The sequence below is a fragment of the Lucilia sericata genome, unplaced genomic scaffold (genome assembly GCF_015586225.1).
Source record: "Lucilia sericata isolate MDLA Ls3-8-SP2 unplaced genomic scaffold, ASM1558622v1 Contig000568F_arrow, whole genome shotgun sequence".
NCBI lineage: Eukaryota > Metazoa > Arthropoda > Insecta > Diptera > Calliphoridae > Lucilia > Lucilia sericata.
In genome coordinates, this window is record NW_023994576.1 from 52,501 (window position 1) to 69,007 (window position 16,507).

A 16,507-nucleotide genomic window follows, 5' to 3' on the forward strand; every position below is an offset into this window, starting at 1 on the left:
ACAGCTACATATATATTTCTTAACTTTTAATTTACAATAACAACAGTAAATGTAGAAAAAGGAAACTTGTATTTCTTGGAAATTTTAAAAATAGACTTGTTTTTTTCATTTTTGCCTTAAAACCCCTTCAAGCATGAAAAATTACTGAAGAAAAAATAGAAAAAGGAAGAATGGTATTATTGAGTGTCCTGTCAATCTGCTAGCAAACTAAGCTGGGGTATCAGTTACTTTTAAAACAGAAAAGTTAGAAATTATAGTATGTTGAAGGTTAAAAAGTAATTTCCAACATTTTTTAAATTACTTAAGACTGTTTTGAAGCATTGGATTGCTATTTAGTTGCTCTTTTCTGTAAATGTTTGTCATGTTCGAAATTCAAATTTGTTACCATTATGTTCATATTTTATGACTATTTCAATTGGACATGGAATATTTAAATTTAAAAGAAATGTACTTTTAAATTTAAAGTACTAAATTACTTTTCGGTAACTTTCTACTATTTACTAGTACACAGACTAGTGTCTTGACTAGTCTGTAGATTATTTACTAGACTATGAACTATTCTATGAACTAGTATATTGACTAGTCTATGAACTTTTCCATAGACTAGTGAATTATTATATGAGCTAGTCTATGGATTGCTGGTCTATGGATTATTCTATTGACTAGACTTTGGTCTAGTCCATCGACTAGTCTATGGAATTGTACATTGACTGATCTGTAGACCAGAATATGATTTATTGACTAGTCTGTTAACTATGGTCTAGTCTATTGAATAGACTATGAACTATACTGGTCTATAAACTATTAAGTAGTCTATGGACTTGTCTATTTACTAATCTACTGACTGGTCGATGAACTAGTCTATAGACTGATCTATGGATTAATATATTCTGTAGTATATGGTGCAGTTTATTGACTAGTTTATAGACTATTCAATGGACTACTATAGACTATTCTATGGACTACTACTATTTAATTTATGGACTAATCTCTTGACCAATTAATGGTTTGTTCATCGAAAGTTTAAAAATTAAAAGAAATACTTAAAAAATTACAGAATTTCCCATCCCTGTTTATTGCTATTATGTTATATTAGTTGTCTATTGTTGACTAGCTTGTGGACCTAACAAAGCTAAAAATAAACAAATGTACCCACTAGAATTCTATGCAAATATGACGACCCTAAAGGTCTCTCACTATTTTATTTTAAATACGGTTTCTATCATGACAGGTAAGTATGTGTATATGTATGTATACAATTTATAATAGGAAAAGCAATATGTATGTATGTATGTAAATAGCACCAAAAGAAAAAACCCAAAAACAAAAATAAACAAATATCTTCCATGCTATGGTTGAGCAAATACAACTTTTCCATCTTGTGGCTAATACTTAGAATGATTTTTTTTAATATTTATTTATTTGTTTGTTTTCATTTCTTATAACATTTTTTGGCTAAAAATAGAAAAGAAATGTAATAATTTTGAAAATCAATAATAAGACTTTATAATAAACAATCCAAAACACCACATTATTCAACCATAAATATAAAAAGAAACATAAAAACCTACTAAAAAAAGGTTTTAAATATTTTGTGCCAAACTTTTAAAAACAAATAATATATGAAAAATGACAAAAAAAAAATTTGCCACAATAAAAATAAAACAGCAAATAAATCAGTGAGTAAAAATGAAAAGCTTGTAAAATAAGAAAATTAAACAAAAACAATAAAAATGGAGGGTTTTAGCAAAACGGAAGTTAACACTCATACTTAAACATACGGCTACAAAAACCCACTACTCTTCTTCTCTAATATACACAAATGTAGGCATACTTAAATCTGACAGAGCTTAAAAGTATGCAATACTTTTTTCCCCTTTTAAATCACTGCTTGATATTTTATAAAACTAATTTGTTTTTTAATGGAAAAATTATTTGTATTTCAAAAGAAATTTGCACATTAATTAGACTTACATACATATGTATGTATATAAAAATATCTACATACATATGTATGTCACATACATTTTTACACTTGTTTGTACGTTTAGATGTATGTATTGTATACATATTTGTCATATATATATGTACATTTGTAAGTACATTCTCCTGCTGATTATTATTTTTCGTTATTAATTCAACTGTAATGGAATTATCCTATATAATGAAAATTTAATTAATGAAGCATTTAAGTCTTCATTCAAATAATATGTTTTAAAAGTTTATTTACTACGGATCTTTGATGAACTGTAAAACATAATAAGTTTTTCAGCTTTCTTCCAAATTAGATCTGCTCACATTGGAAAACATACGGTTCGAAATACATAATTCCTGATTTATTTACGATTAAGTGAACTAACTAACTAACTAACTAACTAACTAACTAACTAACTAACTAACTAACTAACTAACTAACTACTAACTAACTAACTAACTAACTAACTAACTAACTAACTAACTAACTAACTAACTAACTAACTAACTAACTAACTAACTAACTAACTAACTAACTAACTAACTAACTAACTACTAACTAACTAACTAACTAACTAACTAACTAACTAACTAACTAACTAACTAACTAACTAACTAACTAACTAACTAACTAACTAACTAACTAACTAACTAACTAACTAACTAACTAACTAACTAACTAACTAACTAACTAACTAACTAACTAACTAACTAACTACTAACTAACTAACTAACTAACTACTAACTAACTAACTAACTAACTAACTAACTAACTAACTAACTACTAACTAACTAACTAACTAACTAACTAACTAACTAACTAACTAACTAACTAACTAACTAACTAACTAACTAACTAACTAACTAACTACTAACTAACTAACTAACTAACTAACTAACTAACTAACTAACTAACTAACTAACTAACTACTAACTAACTAACTAACTAACTACTAACTAACTAACTAACTAACTAACTAACTAACTAACTAACTAACTAACTAACTAACTAACTAACTAACTAACTAACTAACTAACTAACTAACTAAACTAACTACTACTACTAACTAACTAACTAACTAACTAACTAACTAACTAACTACTAACTACTAACTAACTAACTAACTAACTAACTAACTAACTAACTAACTAACTAACTAACTAACTAACAACTAACTAACTAACTAACAAACTAACTAACTAACTAACTAACTAACTAACTAACTCACTAACTAACTAACTAATTGATTTCAGCATACAAACGGGCAGTCAGAAGGATAGTAGGTTCAAACTCCGTTATTTATAAGGACTCGAAATATATACGTATACTTTATAGGGTTGCAAAACTCTAACGGGATAACAAACATATACACATATGTATACCCTTCACCTGAAGAAGAAGAAGGGAATACAAAAATATAATTATTTTTAAGAAAAACGAAAACTTTTTCGGAATTAAATCACTTCAAATGTTGAAAATGGAACTGAAATTTGTTTAATATTATTGATTTTTATTTAATGTTAATTAAATTAACATTTTTCAATTAATTTATAATAATTCGATCGGAATGGAATTCTGTGACAGGCCAATAAAACTAAATTTATGAAAATATATATTGTTTTCTGCTTTCTTTAATCCAATCAAACACTATTTGAAAAAAATTCTTTTAAATTCCGTTTTCAAAATAATAATTTACGTTGTGTATATTTTCTTATAAAAATTAAATAAAAATGTGACTTATTGAAATCCATCATTGAATAATCTTAAAAAGTCTTAGCAACTGTAATGACATTATATAGAGTGGAATGTATGACAATAATTTTTGGAATTTAAAAAAAAATATTTCAAAGACATAATAATATCTTCAGTTATTTATGATGGTAGACAAAAAATTTTTCTTTCACAAGGTCAAACTTTAACGGCGCCGACCCAATTATCGTTATACTATAAATTGTAATATATATAAGTTTTTTCTTACATTTAAAATTAATTTTTAACAAAATATTAATTTTTATAATTGAACTCAAAATAAAATCCTATTTAAAAATTTAATACCTTTAAATGACTGCTTTACCTAAATAAATATTCATATAACTACGTTCATAGCATAACAATAATAATAAAAGGAAATTTTTTATTGTTGTGTTTCCCTTAGATTTTATAACAAAAATAAAACAAAAAACACACATAATCTAGGTAGAAAACATTTAAAATAAAAATAATAATAAAGTTTATACAATGAATGAATAAAGAAGGTTTATGTCAATGTATTTATTTGTGTCTACATAATGCTGGTATTAGTTGGTGAGAAAATCTAAAAGAAATTCTATATAATTCCATTCAAAAATATGAGATTTATGTATGTATGTATGTATGTGTAATGACGATGGTGATGATGGCGTTGATATTTCGATAAACAATAGTTCCTTTGGGTTTAATAACATAGTTACCGAACTAAAAATCAATTAACACTTTCAAAGATTTGTGAAATGTACTTTAAACTTGTAACTAATAAATATTAATTATACGCCTTGAGGTTTTTTGCTAAGATAAAACTTTATCACGTATACGCCTAGTGTTTTAATTCAATAATCTTTTGTATTTCTTTTGTTTCAAAGTTAAAATTAAATCAATTAATTTATAGAGTATATTTAGTTGACCCGTTTTTATTTTCTTACTTTTATTGAACTTTTCTGTTGTGTTAGTAATTACGTTTTGCTATTCTTTTTGACTTCAGTAATAAATTTCACTTTATTTTAATTTTTTTTCTTTTTACTTTTGATTTTATTGGTTTCTCGCGTTTACGTCCGTTGTTGACGAATGTTAAAAAGACTTTAAACATTCGAAAGCCATAAAATTGTAAAATTTCCTTTAGTTTTTCCTGAACCTATGACAACTGCTTTCTTGGAATAAGAAGAAAAGCTTTACAAATAAAAAAGCTCGAAAAAAGCTTTCCACAAATAACTGTAAGTAGACAGTGAGAAAGAAATGTGGTTAATAATAAATAAGAATATATTTATTTAAAAAAGGGCTCAATAAAACCAAACTTTTATTCTCATAAACAAATTTCACTGTACTCGATATACAAACATACATATATTCATCATACGTATGGTATGAGTGTTACTTTACTTCATTTTCTATGAAAGAGAACAAAAACAAGAATGATAAAGTTGAATGAATGTTTTGGTCTTTGGTGTCTTTGTAACAGGTTGAGTTTTTTTTTTACTTTCTCCACTTATTTTGGTTTCATTTTTATATTTATTTGCTTGTGTTTTTCTTTTATTTGTATGTATTTTTTTTAATGTGTGTGCCTCTCTTTGTGTATGTATGTTTATTTCTTTATCCTGCATTAAAAACAATGGTTTGTGGTTATTCTATTTTTAGCTCTATAAAACCGGAATGATGGGATTATTGCCTTCTTTTTTTTTTTTTGTTTTGTTTTTTTCAGTCGTAGTACATAGCCCTCCCTAGTATTTTATTGGTTTGGATGAAACATATGGCGTTTGTATGTAAATTAATGATTATTAAGTTAAGTATTTTTGTTTCTATTATCTATTTAAAAATAAAAAACATATGGTCAAATTGCAAAAAGGTGTTAATGTAAAAAGGATTCAATTTTCATTTTGCAATTTAAAATTTCGAAAAGTTAAAATATAATAATTTAAACAAAAGTTTAAGCATTGGTTAACTTTCATGAGTTATTATTACTTATAATTATTACTTCATGAGTTATTTACGATTAAGTGAATTTCGAAATTCGACTTTATACGGAAGCTGACCCGGAAAATATTTCGGTGAATAATTTGTGTATGTACACTTTTTAATGAATTATGTATGTATATATATATTTCGGAAGTGGACCTTATATTGTAGCTATGGTCAATTATGGAACGTTCTAATTTTTGAAATAGTTGCTGAAAAAAATAATCAAGAATAGGAAACTTCTCGAAAGTATGATATAGCAGATATATGGGTCTTCTAAAAGGACAGAAACAGCCAATGATTTTTGTTTTAACTAGTTCTAAGGAAGCTTTAGACTATGTATACAACTTTTTTAGAACTGTTCTGGAACTAGTCCTTTATCTATGGAATACTGTTTCGAATTGTTACGATTAGGATTGATTTTAGGAGACATTTAATGAATTTTCATTGGTATACAATTCCCTAAGATTTCCTATCTAGGTGTGTAAAATTTTCATGATTTGTTTTAATAGATCTCACGTATTTGTCAGCCATATCAACAATTTCGACATATAATATTAATTTATAAGTTCATGGTAGTCCAAATGGCATCCAGAATTTTTAGAAATGCTTTGCAAATAGTAATAATTATTTTAATATAATCTTATCGTTACCTACTACCCTCTTCTAATTTAATATTCATAATAAATTTTAATTCCTTATAACTTTATTACATACAATTTAAACGACTTAATTTAAATCAGTAAACATATCAAAAAAAATTAACTTAATTGCAGCCGGGGAAAGGTTCAACACGATTTTTACGCAAAACAAATTGAATTTTACGATTCATATCCTCGTTGTAAATGGCTTTACATTTTTCGAAATTAACACGACGTCTGACCTAAAAACAAAAAATATATACAAAACAAAAAGATTTTGTAATAAATTATATTATTAAATTGACGACAAATTTATTTTACCTGGTAAGGTTTCTCGTAATAACGTGTGCGTCTAAATTGATCGAAAATTTCCTCTTTGCCCAAAATGCGATTCAGCAAGCGGCAGGCTTCCTCCACATTATTGTTTTGCACCAAAACAGTGCGGGCCAAAAATTGAGCGTGTCTCATATTAAAACTGTAGAAAATTGTATAATTTTAATTAATATTTTAATATTCCTGCGACAAACAAAAAATTGTTAAATAATGAAAAATAATTTTACTGTGAATTCACCTGTTTACAATAGAAATGTCAAAAACATATGTCTTTTCCACAACAAAGGCTCTCAAACTGTAAACATTCACAATAATTGAATAACTTTTCACAACACAAAGTTGCTTATAAAAGTACTAGTTAAACATTCCTGTACACCTAATAAAATTTAAATAAGGTGTTTTACCCGTCACAACATTTGTGTATAGAAATGTCAAATTCTATATATAAAAACTATTTTAACGTTTGCAGAAATGTCAGACTTTGTAGAGAAATGTTAAAAAATTGCAACTTGTTAAGATCTTTTTAAATTCACCCTAGTATAGTGTATTTTTGTGAATGGATTGGAAAAGTTGTGTCAATTACGAGGAATAAAAAATATTTTATGGAATAAATACAAAAAATCTTAAGAAAATTTAACGTCAAGCTAAAAATTAGGACATTTACAAGCTACTCATTAACATTATTAGCAAATATTTAATATATTTAAGTGCATTTACGTGGAAGTATTGAAGGTTTGTTGTCTAAAGACTAGAATGAAAAAATGCAAAAAAAAAAACAAACCAGTGTATGACAAAAAATGAATATTATTGATGTTTTCTGTTTTGTTGGTTGATTTTATTGTGCATAAAATTTCAGTGTTTTTTCAGCTTCCATTTGTTTTCTGGTGTTTTCTTTTTGGTTTTAATTTTTATTACCCACAAAATAGCTCAAGTGCTAATCTAACAATACTATTATTTCTTAACATTTGTTTTATTTATTCGTTAATAAATATTTAACGTGTGTATTTTGATGTTAAGATTAGGAAATTGTTGTTTTTGTTTTCCACTCACTTTTTTGAGGACGTCATTATATTTTAAAAGGTTTTCTATAACTTGTAACATTTTTCACCTGGTTTCGTGTTTTTATTTTGTTTTGCTAATTATTTATGAAAAAATTGAAAATAAAAAGTTGTTAACATATGACTCAACCACCTTTGCAGCTTGGCAGTTGTAGAAATAATACACACAATAAGTACGAGTTAAATTAAACCAGCATTCTTCGGGGTGTGTACGCTTGTTGTTGTGCGAATTCAATACATTTCTCACCCTTTCCTGTTTGTGTTTTGTTGCAACTTCTGGTGCTGTGCCTCAAGTTTTTTTGCTGCTGCAGAAGAGGTCTTGCATTTTGCTTAAGCCAGGCTTATTATTGTACTAAGTGGTTGTTGATTTAAAAATGGTCAATGTACCACCAATACCACCATTATTATGCAGTACACCACCGCCCATTGATTTTGGTGAAGATGATGAATATGTGGATGAATTACCGCCCACTCTTGACGGTGTGGTCGACGATGATTTTGGTGACTTTCTTACCGTTGATGATGCAAATACCAATGGTAAGTTATAATATATAATAATTACAAGATTATAATTTATAATAAGCTATAGTACATACCTATAGACTAATCGATTTTTGGAAAGATATATGTAGGTACCTATAAACTGTTTTTAAGTTAGGGTCGTGAATACTTTCTATTATAGATCGATCTTCTTTAATATTATACAAACTGTATAATTTAATCACTATAATGTTATGAATGTATTGATTATTAAGAGAAGGCAGTCTATGGCGGTTTGGTCGAAATATGGACAGATGATCCTAACATGTTTAAAACAAATTACTTCTTCGTAAAAAATATTTTCTGAAGAGGATCCCAAATGTGGTTTGTACCGTTAAATTTAATTTTCCTCCAAATCTAAGTTAGTTGAGGTGCTATTAATGAGTGTTTACACTTAATTCCATGGGTCGAATATAAGATATGATAAAGCAAGGTTCTGCGTCCCATACTAGAACTATTATTTTTATTATTTCCGCACAACAATTTAATAAATAATTTTCCCCCCTTTTCAGAACCTCTGCCTTCACCACGACCACCTTCGGTATGTGATTTACCAGCAGTCAGTATTTACGATGGCTTAATACCGCCCCCAGAAGAAAACCTTAAAAATCACGCAACAATACCCTCGTCACCAACGCCACCACCAACACCAGAAGATAGTAAAATAAGCAAAAATTCTAAAAATACCACAAAATCTATAAACATAACTGAGGCATTTAATTTTAAAGTAAAAAGTACATACGAAGAGGAATCTAAAACCCTTGAACCAAAAGGGGAAAGCAATAATTCCTCAATGGAAACTAAAGCAACAGATGGCCAACCTAACACAGAAAGTCTACAAATAGAAACAAATGATTTAGAAAAACTAAATAGTCAAATGGAAAGCCTAGACATAATTCAAAATCCAACAGCTACCCCCGGTTTAAGTAAAAATGTAAAAGATTTAACCATTGAAACTTCAAACAATGAAGCCAAATGTAATAGTAATAAAACGAATCTAAACTGTATGCAAAATATGGTGTCCATTGAGGATATAGAAGATGATTTAAGTGATGACGAATTGTATTCACCAAAAACACCGAAAAATTTTATTGAAACTGATAATTTAAATGATTATTTTAAAATCGAGGAGATAAAAACAACCACGAACACGGGGAATTTAACAAAAGTTAATTCTAAGGATGTAGATGCTAAATCTTTGGATTCTTTAGACAATAATGAATCTGCCTCCATTGGAAATGATAATGACAATGAATTTAAGTCATTCTCCAGCAATAGTTTTATGCAAAACAATTACGATATGCCGCCACCATTGCAGGACGATACGAACAGTATCGATGATGATGATTTTGGAGATTTTGCAGATTTTCAAGATTTTCAAGATTTCAGTACGTCCGTGACACCTGCAGAAACTCAATATTTTGTTAACAATACAGTACCTGTCAGTGACATTAATAACAAGCAACAACATAATGACGATTTAGAATTTAATGGTTTTAATGATTTTAACAATTATAATACAACTAGGGAAACTACAAATGTAAATACTAATAACGAAAAACAGGAAGATGTTGAAGAAAATAACACCTTAAAAGATTCTAAAGCGGAAGAGTCGGATAAATTTGAACTGTATACTTCACACTCTAACGCATTACCCGACAGCATAGAAGAACGTTCCAAACAATATACTTTAGCAAACGAAATTATAACTCAGGAAATGCCACAAGATAATAATAGTAAAAACATTAATAAAGTATCATCAACTGTTGAAAACCCCTCAGAAGATTTTAATGAAGAAAATAAAGAAAGATCCCATTTAGATAATAGTTTTGGTGATTTTAATTCAGCCACAGTTAACAAAGGACATGATAATGACGAGGATGATTTCGGTAATTTTGCTGAATTTTCTAAGCCTACTCAAAATTTGCTTAGAGAAAATACAGAAGTTTTAAAAAATATTGAGGAACCAAAGGAATGTTCCCCAAATACTACAAATGATGAGGAATTTGATGATTTTGCCGATTTCGAATCGCATGAAGTAAACCTCAATACGGAGCAAACAGCTAATGAAGCTCATACTTTTACTAATAATGAGGATCACAATGTTCCAGAACTAAATGACGTGGAAGAAGATGATGATGATTTTGGTGATTTTAATACAGCCCAACCCATAACACCAACTGCCTCTAGCCTAACACTAACAAAAACTAGTCAAAATATCACCGCAGCAACAACGGCTTTACCACCAACACATAATCTCAATGAACGCATATCGAAAATTTTACAATTAATGTTTACTCCGGCCATAACTCAAGCAGCTGATGAAAGTGCCGATGAACTTAAAACCGATAAAATACAAGATATACCCTTCACATCCATTGATGCGGCAAAAGCTTTAGAATATCAATGGTTAAACTCGGATACACGTCATTCGTTTATAAGAGCTTTGGGAATAGACTCGAGAAATATTGTAAGTTTATTATGAAAATTGTCTTGTTTTAGTTTTTTTGTATTCTACAATAAAGTTTTTCTTTTTCTTTAAGCTTTTTGGTGAAAATTGGAATCCTTCATTGCCCCGTTTTGCAGCTAATCTGAGTTTTAATCCTTTAAAACCTATGAAACCTGTACAATCCTCTAGCAGTGCAGCTGATTCTAATACAATGTTAGAGCCCATACCAATCATCTCAGAGTCAACTAAAACTTTGGATGTAACAGGCAGCGTTAAAAAGGAGTCTTTCGATTTGGATTGGAAACCAACAAATACTCAAGAGCAAACAACAGAAGGTAAATGTTTTTGAAATATTGTTCTCTTCTGCTTGTATTTTAATATTAGAATAATATTTTTCAGCTTTTAAAGAAACTACTGTAACACCCGTAGCACAGTCTGCAACTCCAATAACCTCAGTACCTCCTGTAACCAATGAACCGTCACCAGCAGAACCTGTATCGTTAACAATTTTTGAAAATCCTCTTGAAAATGAGGATAAATTTTCTAAAACTCCACCCATTAGTGAAATGGAATCTATACCAACTTTTTCGTCTCCCCTACCTACAAACAACTTGGACATGGAATTGGAAGCCTCACAGAATGCTGGCAGCAATCTTGACGATTTCGTTATGAAAGATATTGAAGATAATTTGAAAAATACCCTTAACATAAATGAAGTTGTGGTAACATCTACTTTCACAGGATCATTTAAAGAAACTCACATTTATACACCACCCAAAACGAGTGATTTTGAAGTGAAAACTACAACAGGAGCCTCTACGACATCGTCATCACCTTCGAAAGTTTCCCCTATAGATTTCGATTACGAAAAGGCTGCCATGGGTGTTATAATAAACGAAACTGTAGTTAAAAAGGAATATAGAGATGTGGAATATAATCCACCTTTTAGCATGGAATCTCTCAGTAAATCTGTCACAAATAAAAGTGAAATGTTTGAATCTAATTATCCCAACAACAGCAATACAAACAATATCATCGCTGAAACAGATGTTGCAGTGGGGGATGAACAGGAATCTAGTGATGATTTTAGCGAATTTCAATCAGTACCAACTGAAGTAATTATGCCAACAACGAAACCGGTGGCTGTTAACAATACAAAACCTTTAGAAGTACCTAAACCAACTACAGTTTCTCACGGTGGTATGATCTTAAGTCCAGCCATTTTAATACCTCAGGCCATATCCCTGGAACAGCAGAAACCAAAAATAGAATGGGGTGATTCTACAGCCACTATAAATCCTGAAGAATTGGCACGCATTGAGGAGTTATTCCCAGAGCCTAAATCACTTAAATCCTCTAATGGCTCAAATTCATCACAAAAATCAACTCCTACCCACCAAGTGGCCTCCACACCCTCCATAAGTGCCACCGTAGCCAATAAGGAGTTGGAAGGCAATCTTAATGATGACGATGATGACTGGTCAGATTTTGTTTCAGTAACCGTTACAAATAATGCATCTGCGAATAGATTGGCAAACAATAATAATATTTTGGCCAAAAGTCCAGCTGGGTCGCCTTTTAAACAAAGATCTCCTGTAGTAAACCATAGAATGCCTCCTGCCACACACCACAACAATTCCAATAATGATGACGAATGGTCGGACTTCGTTTCGAGTGCTCCGCCCTCACAGCAGTCTGCCTCATATCGAATTCCTCAGTTTAATAGTGGTGCCTGGCAGAATGCTAATTTCTATAATAATCCCTTAAGTATGTATCACAAGGGACCCTTAAATGTCCCCTCAACAGCTCCAGCAACTAATCCAACTCAAAAAACTCTTTACAACAACAATAATAACTACAACATCTCTCAACAGCCATACCAAATAACAAATAATTTACCATCTCTTATGGTGGGCAACAACCAACAAATGCAGCAACCACCCAATAATGTCTATCAGCAACAAATACATGTTATGCAAAACTTCTCAACAGCACCAGTACCTACTCCTGAACGCCTTTCGGCAGCAGCAAACGCCGCCAAAAACAATCAATTCCAATCTATAGGCTCCGCGAAAGTAGCACCAAGTATAGCCCTAATACCAGACTTGGGGTTTGTAGCACCAGCCATACCCACTCACACCTCGTTCATCAATTCTTTGCCCAAACCAAGTATTAATACGAAGAAATGACGTTTGCTCAATCACAATCAAACTACACACAATCACCACCAACAACAACAACTTAACAGCCAAAATTCCCAACAGCAACAACAACATTCCCATTCAATGAATCGTTTTCGAAAGACGACTGCGTTGACAACGACCGCCATGATGTCGAAAAATCCGTACCGTTCCAATAATGCAAATGTATGTGTGTCTAGTTACAGTGATGATATTCTAATATAGAACCAAATTTAAACAAAAAGGAAAAACAGAAACATAAATGATAATTAGTCCTTAGTCCTTAACTCTCAATGTGTGTGTATACTTTTTAACTTGAATTTGTTTTAACTTAGTTTAGTATTAACAGATTTAAAAAGTTTTGTATAAAGAGAAAATTGTTTAGTCTGGACAACTTGCTCGTTATAATAAATACTTTTTAACATTAAAAAAAAATAAAACAAAAACAGATCCTCCGCTATTTAATAAAACATTTTAAAGGGATCATTTTACGTATTTTTGTACTTAATTGTTTTTTTTTTTTTTTTTAAGTTAAGTTTTTATCCTTAACGCCTGTTTTAGTCTTGTTAAAACCAAAAAAAAACTGCAAATGTTATTTTTTGGCATAATTTATTATGTTTTTTATTATTATTATGTATTAATATTAATATTCGCTTTAGAGTAAAGAGATTGTAAATATTATAATCACTAATTATTTTTAATAGTCTTTAGCAAGTTTAAGAGAAAATGTGTTTGTTTGTTTCCTTGTTTCAATCAAATGTACGATTTTGTTCGTTCTTTTTTTGAAAGCGAAAATTTAATGTAAATTATGATTTTTATTTGTTTTAAAACATATGTATAACCAAAAGTAATCATCAACTATTATATTATAAAAAATTACAAAAAGACAAAAAAAAAACAACAAAATATACATATAGATAAAATAAATATAATATATTGTTATAATAAATTAAAAACAAAAGGATAAATATGAACTTATTTTTAATTAAGGGATCAAAAATTTATGATACGCCATTGAAAGATCGGTGGGAACATCGGCACCTTATTTTTTCGCCATACAAACGGGGCCACCCAATATTAAAAATTTTCTGAAACTCAATTGGAAAATTCCGAAATACAATAACAAAGTTATGAAATACAATTGGAAACGATTTAGTTATATTGGTGTATGATATTAAACATCTGAATGTGAGTAACCATAGCACTGATTTATACGAAATATTAAACCCTTGGCAACCTTTTTCATTAATTATTTTCTTTTCACTTCCCAAATAAAAACTATTTTTTTCAAATATTTTTTCCCTAACAGAAATCTTTTCATATTATCAGCAAAAAATAACCAATAAAATGTTGGAACATAGTGAATCCCACAAATTAAATGAATTTGGTTTTATGGATTATAAAAAACCATTGGGTAACGAGCAGGATATGAGGACATCAACTTACCTGGGACATAAAATAATGGGTGACACTATGTTGAACAATAAGATACAGCCAATGTGCAAAGAAACAAAATCTTATGAAGAAGATGCAGTTTTGGAAAAACATAGAACTAGTGATTATAAAGCAAATTATGTGTGGAAGGTAAAGTTTCTACTTTAAGGTAAACTTATTTAGGTATAATCTTCTAATAAATCAATTTTATTCAGTTCGGCATTCCCGATGAAATACGCAATGTTTCTTTGGATAGAAAAATTCACTATATGAAACCCTTTTACGATTGTAATCTTAAATTCCTTAAAAGACCCATGCGCCCCGCTAGTAGTGTAACCCATTCCGATTATATTTGGCAACCTGAAAATACCACTTTACCTCCAGCCATTCCTCACATACCGTGCGCTGTATCCCCTACTAAAATCGTTGTAGATCGTAATAAACCTGGCTATTCAAAATTATTGGATCCATCTGCCACTACCACCAGTCTAGATTACTGTTATCGTTCCCCCCAAGACATCATGAATAGTATTGCGGCCAATGATAATATAACATTTTGGAATTGGAAAGACACCGAATATCGTGAGAAAAAAGTATTTCGTGTTAAGGAAGCACAATTATGTGATAAATTGCCATCGAAAGACTGTACGAAAAGACGCTGTGAATTTCCAAGTAAAGTCAAAGCTGTACCCAATTCTGGTTTGATCACAGAAGTTCGAGAGAATTATGTAAATCCCAATGAACGTATTATCGATTATGATAATAGTTATATAAAGAATGATTTAACTTTTGTGGCCAGTGAACCGTTAATGGCTAAGACAGAATATAATGTATTGGGTTCGGGTGAATGTACGCAGAAGTTTGTTTAAATCTTAAGATCTTAAAATTGTTTTTGGATAAAAAACTCAACTCTTTTTTAAAATTATATATTTCAATTTAGTTAGGGTGGATTTCTTAAGAATATACCTTATTTAAAATATTTCAAAATTTATTTTAAAAAATCAATTTTGAGTCAACGAAAGCTAATTAAAGTTTTGTATTTGTTAAAAATAGTACATTTGTAAAAAGTAATTTTAAAATAGATTAAAATGGATATTTTGTAATAGCTTACTTCCCGTCTGTCGAAATTATTGATACTTTAAAATATTATACTTCCTTTCGTTTTAATTTAATCTTTATTTAAAATACTGTAATGTTTATATTTTCATAAAAATTTTGCATATTAAGAAGTAAAATAGGAAAAATTTAAAAATTTAAATATCTCTTGAAGCAAACAAGATAATGCATACATGTATTATTATATTTTAAGTTTTAGCTCATTCGGATCATGGTATATTAATTATATGGTAGTGTTAACAGAGCATTTTTGATGATACTGTCAAACTTCATATATAAAAAATACAATGAATGCGATCTATTTTTCTGAATTCGTCGACGACACTATCTTATAATTAATATACATATGTATCTTGATTCGGATCATAAATGGATTTTTTTGAAAAATGTGATACCCGGCCTGACCAACTTTGAGGAGCTACCCATTGGTCTTCATTTTTCCTACAATCACCTACAACTGTTAATCTCCAACCATGTCGAATTTCGTTCCCTAAACAGTGATTTTTTCCAAAAAGGATTTCTAAACCACTGTGCATCATAGCACTTTTTGCTCTTTCATTGGCGCGAAAATTACGCTAATCTTTAACGTAATGGATCTTAGACATTTCACTTATACAAAGTTTTCACATTTCTATAAAAACCTTGACTTTTTAATTTTTTTCTTGCCTTCGTATAAGTAGGAAAAAACATTAATTCATTAATTTTTATTAAAGCAAACATATTGTTAACACATTTTATTAACATAATAAATTAAATTAAAAAAAAAAATAATTAACTTTTCTCTAGTGCATTTAAATACTGCTTAAAATATTTTTACTTATTATTCACATAGATAAGCCCATCAATGATGTACTACTCCCTGGTCACATATGAATCATAGATTCATTCATATATAAATAAACAAGTATATTTCTACGGCATAAGAAATGAGGAACATTTAAGAAACACTCGCTCATTCACCACTATCTTGATAAAATGTATTGATATCTACATACATATGTATGTATATTCAATTTATATTGTTTATTTCTCATTTACGATTACGTAGTACGTTACATTTTAAAAAACAATTTACC

At 29.3% G+C, this 16,507-nt stretch overlaps 4 protein-coding genes across 6 annotated transcripts in view; 2 read left to right on the forward strand and 2 right to left on the reverse strand.

Annotated features, from left to right (window-relative positions):
- The window catches only part of LOC119606282, a 13,744-nt gene extending 8,917 nt beyond the window's left edge, over positions 1-4,827 (reverse strand). Inside the window, exon 1 of one of the 2 annotated variants that reach the window (XM_037959725.1) lies at positions 4,654-4,827. The gene's annotated coding sequence lies outside the window, so the exon portion shown is untranslated. Of the gene's footprint in view, positions 1-4,425 lie in introns of both variants that reach the window. The other variant, XM_037959726.1, reaches the window with a different exon arrangement.
- Positions 4,828-6,368: 1,541 nt separating this feature from the next.
- On the reverse strand, positions 6,369-6,989 carry LOC119606269 (28S ribosomal protein S21, mitochondrial). The gene is made up of 3 exons (XM_037959710.1): positions 6,893-6,989; positions 6,643-6,796; positions 6,369-6,563 (listed from the first exon to the last, which is right to left on the reverse strand). The coding sequence occupies exons 2-3, from the start codon at positions 6,787-6,789 to the stop codon at positions 6,447-6,449; spliced, it is 264 nt and encodes an 87-aa protein (XP_037815638.1). The 5' UTR covers positions 6,790-6,796; positions 6,893-6,989; the 3' UTR covers positions 6,369-6,446.
- A 195-nt stretch (positions 6,990-7,184) lies between these two features.
- On the forward strand, positions 7,185-13,740 carry LOC119606266 (aftiphilin). Of its 2 annotated transcripts, none has more exons than XM_037959703.1 (5): positions 7,185-7,386; positions 7,854-8,249; positions 8,765-10,722; positions 10,796-11,036; positions 11,101-13,740. In XM_037959703.1, the coding sequence occupies exons 2-5, from the start codon at positions 8,087-8,089 to the stop codon at positions 12,888-12,890; spliced, it is 4,152 nt and encodes a 1,383-aa protein (XP_037815631.1). In that variant the 5' UTR covers positions 7,185-7,386; positions 7,854-8,086; the 3' UTR covers positions 12,891-13,740. The 2 variants fall into 2 exon arrangements, with proteins under 2 accessions (XP_037815631.1, XP_037815632.1); XM_037959704.1 differs by lacking the exon at positions 7,185-7,386 and adding an exon at positions 7,534-7,734.
- Positions 13,741-14,058: 318 nt separating this feature from the next.
- On the forward strand, positions 14,059-15,989 carry LOC119606267. The gene is made up of 2 exons (XM_037959705.1): positions 14,059-14,465; positions 14,531-15,989. The coding sequence occupies exons 1-2, from the start codon at positions 14,229-14,231 to the stop codon at positions 15,182-15,184; spliced, it is 891 nt and encodes a 296-aa protein (XP_037815633.1). The 5' UTR covers positions 14,059-14,228; the 3' UTR covers positions 15,185-15,989.
- Positions 15,990-16,507: the final 518 nt, after the last annotated feature.

What these genes read in the sequence shown, in the direction of transcription:
- LOC119606266 (XM_037959703.1), top strand. Translation starts at nt 8,087, where the DNA reads ATGGTCAATGTACCACCAATACCACCATTATTATGCAGTACACCACCG. An exon ending in GAATAGACTCGAGAAATATT is followed by an intron (nt 10,723 to 10,795) that starts GTAAGTTTATTA and finishes TTTTTCTTTAAG; the next exon opens with CTTTTTGGTGAAAATTGGAA. An exon ending in TCAAGAGCAAACAACAGAAG is followed by an intron (nt 11,037 to 11,100) that starts GTAAATGTTTTT and finishes AATATTTTTCAG; the next exon opens with CTTTTAAAGAAACTACTGTA.
- LOC119606267 (XM_037959705.1), top strand. Translation starts at nt 14,229, where the DNA reads ATGTTGGAACATAGTGAATCCCACAAATTAAATGAATTTGGTTTTATG. An exon ending in AAGCAAATTATGTGTGGAAG is followed by an intron (nt 14,466 to 14,530) that starts GTAAAGTTTCTA and finishes AATTTTATTCAG; the next exon opens with TTCGGCATTCCCGATGAAAT.
- LOC119606269 (XM_037959710.1), bottom strand. Translation starts at nt 6,789, where the DNA reads ATGAGACACGCTCAATTTTTGGCCCGCACTGTTTTGGTGCAAAACAAT. An exon ending in ATTACGAGAAACCTTACCAG is followed by an intron (nt 6,564 to 6,642) that starts GTAAAATAAATT and finishes TTTTGTTTTTAG; the next exon opens with GTCAGACGTCGTGTTAATTT.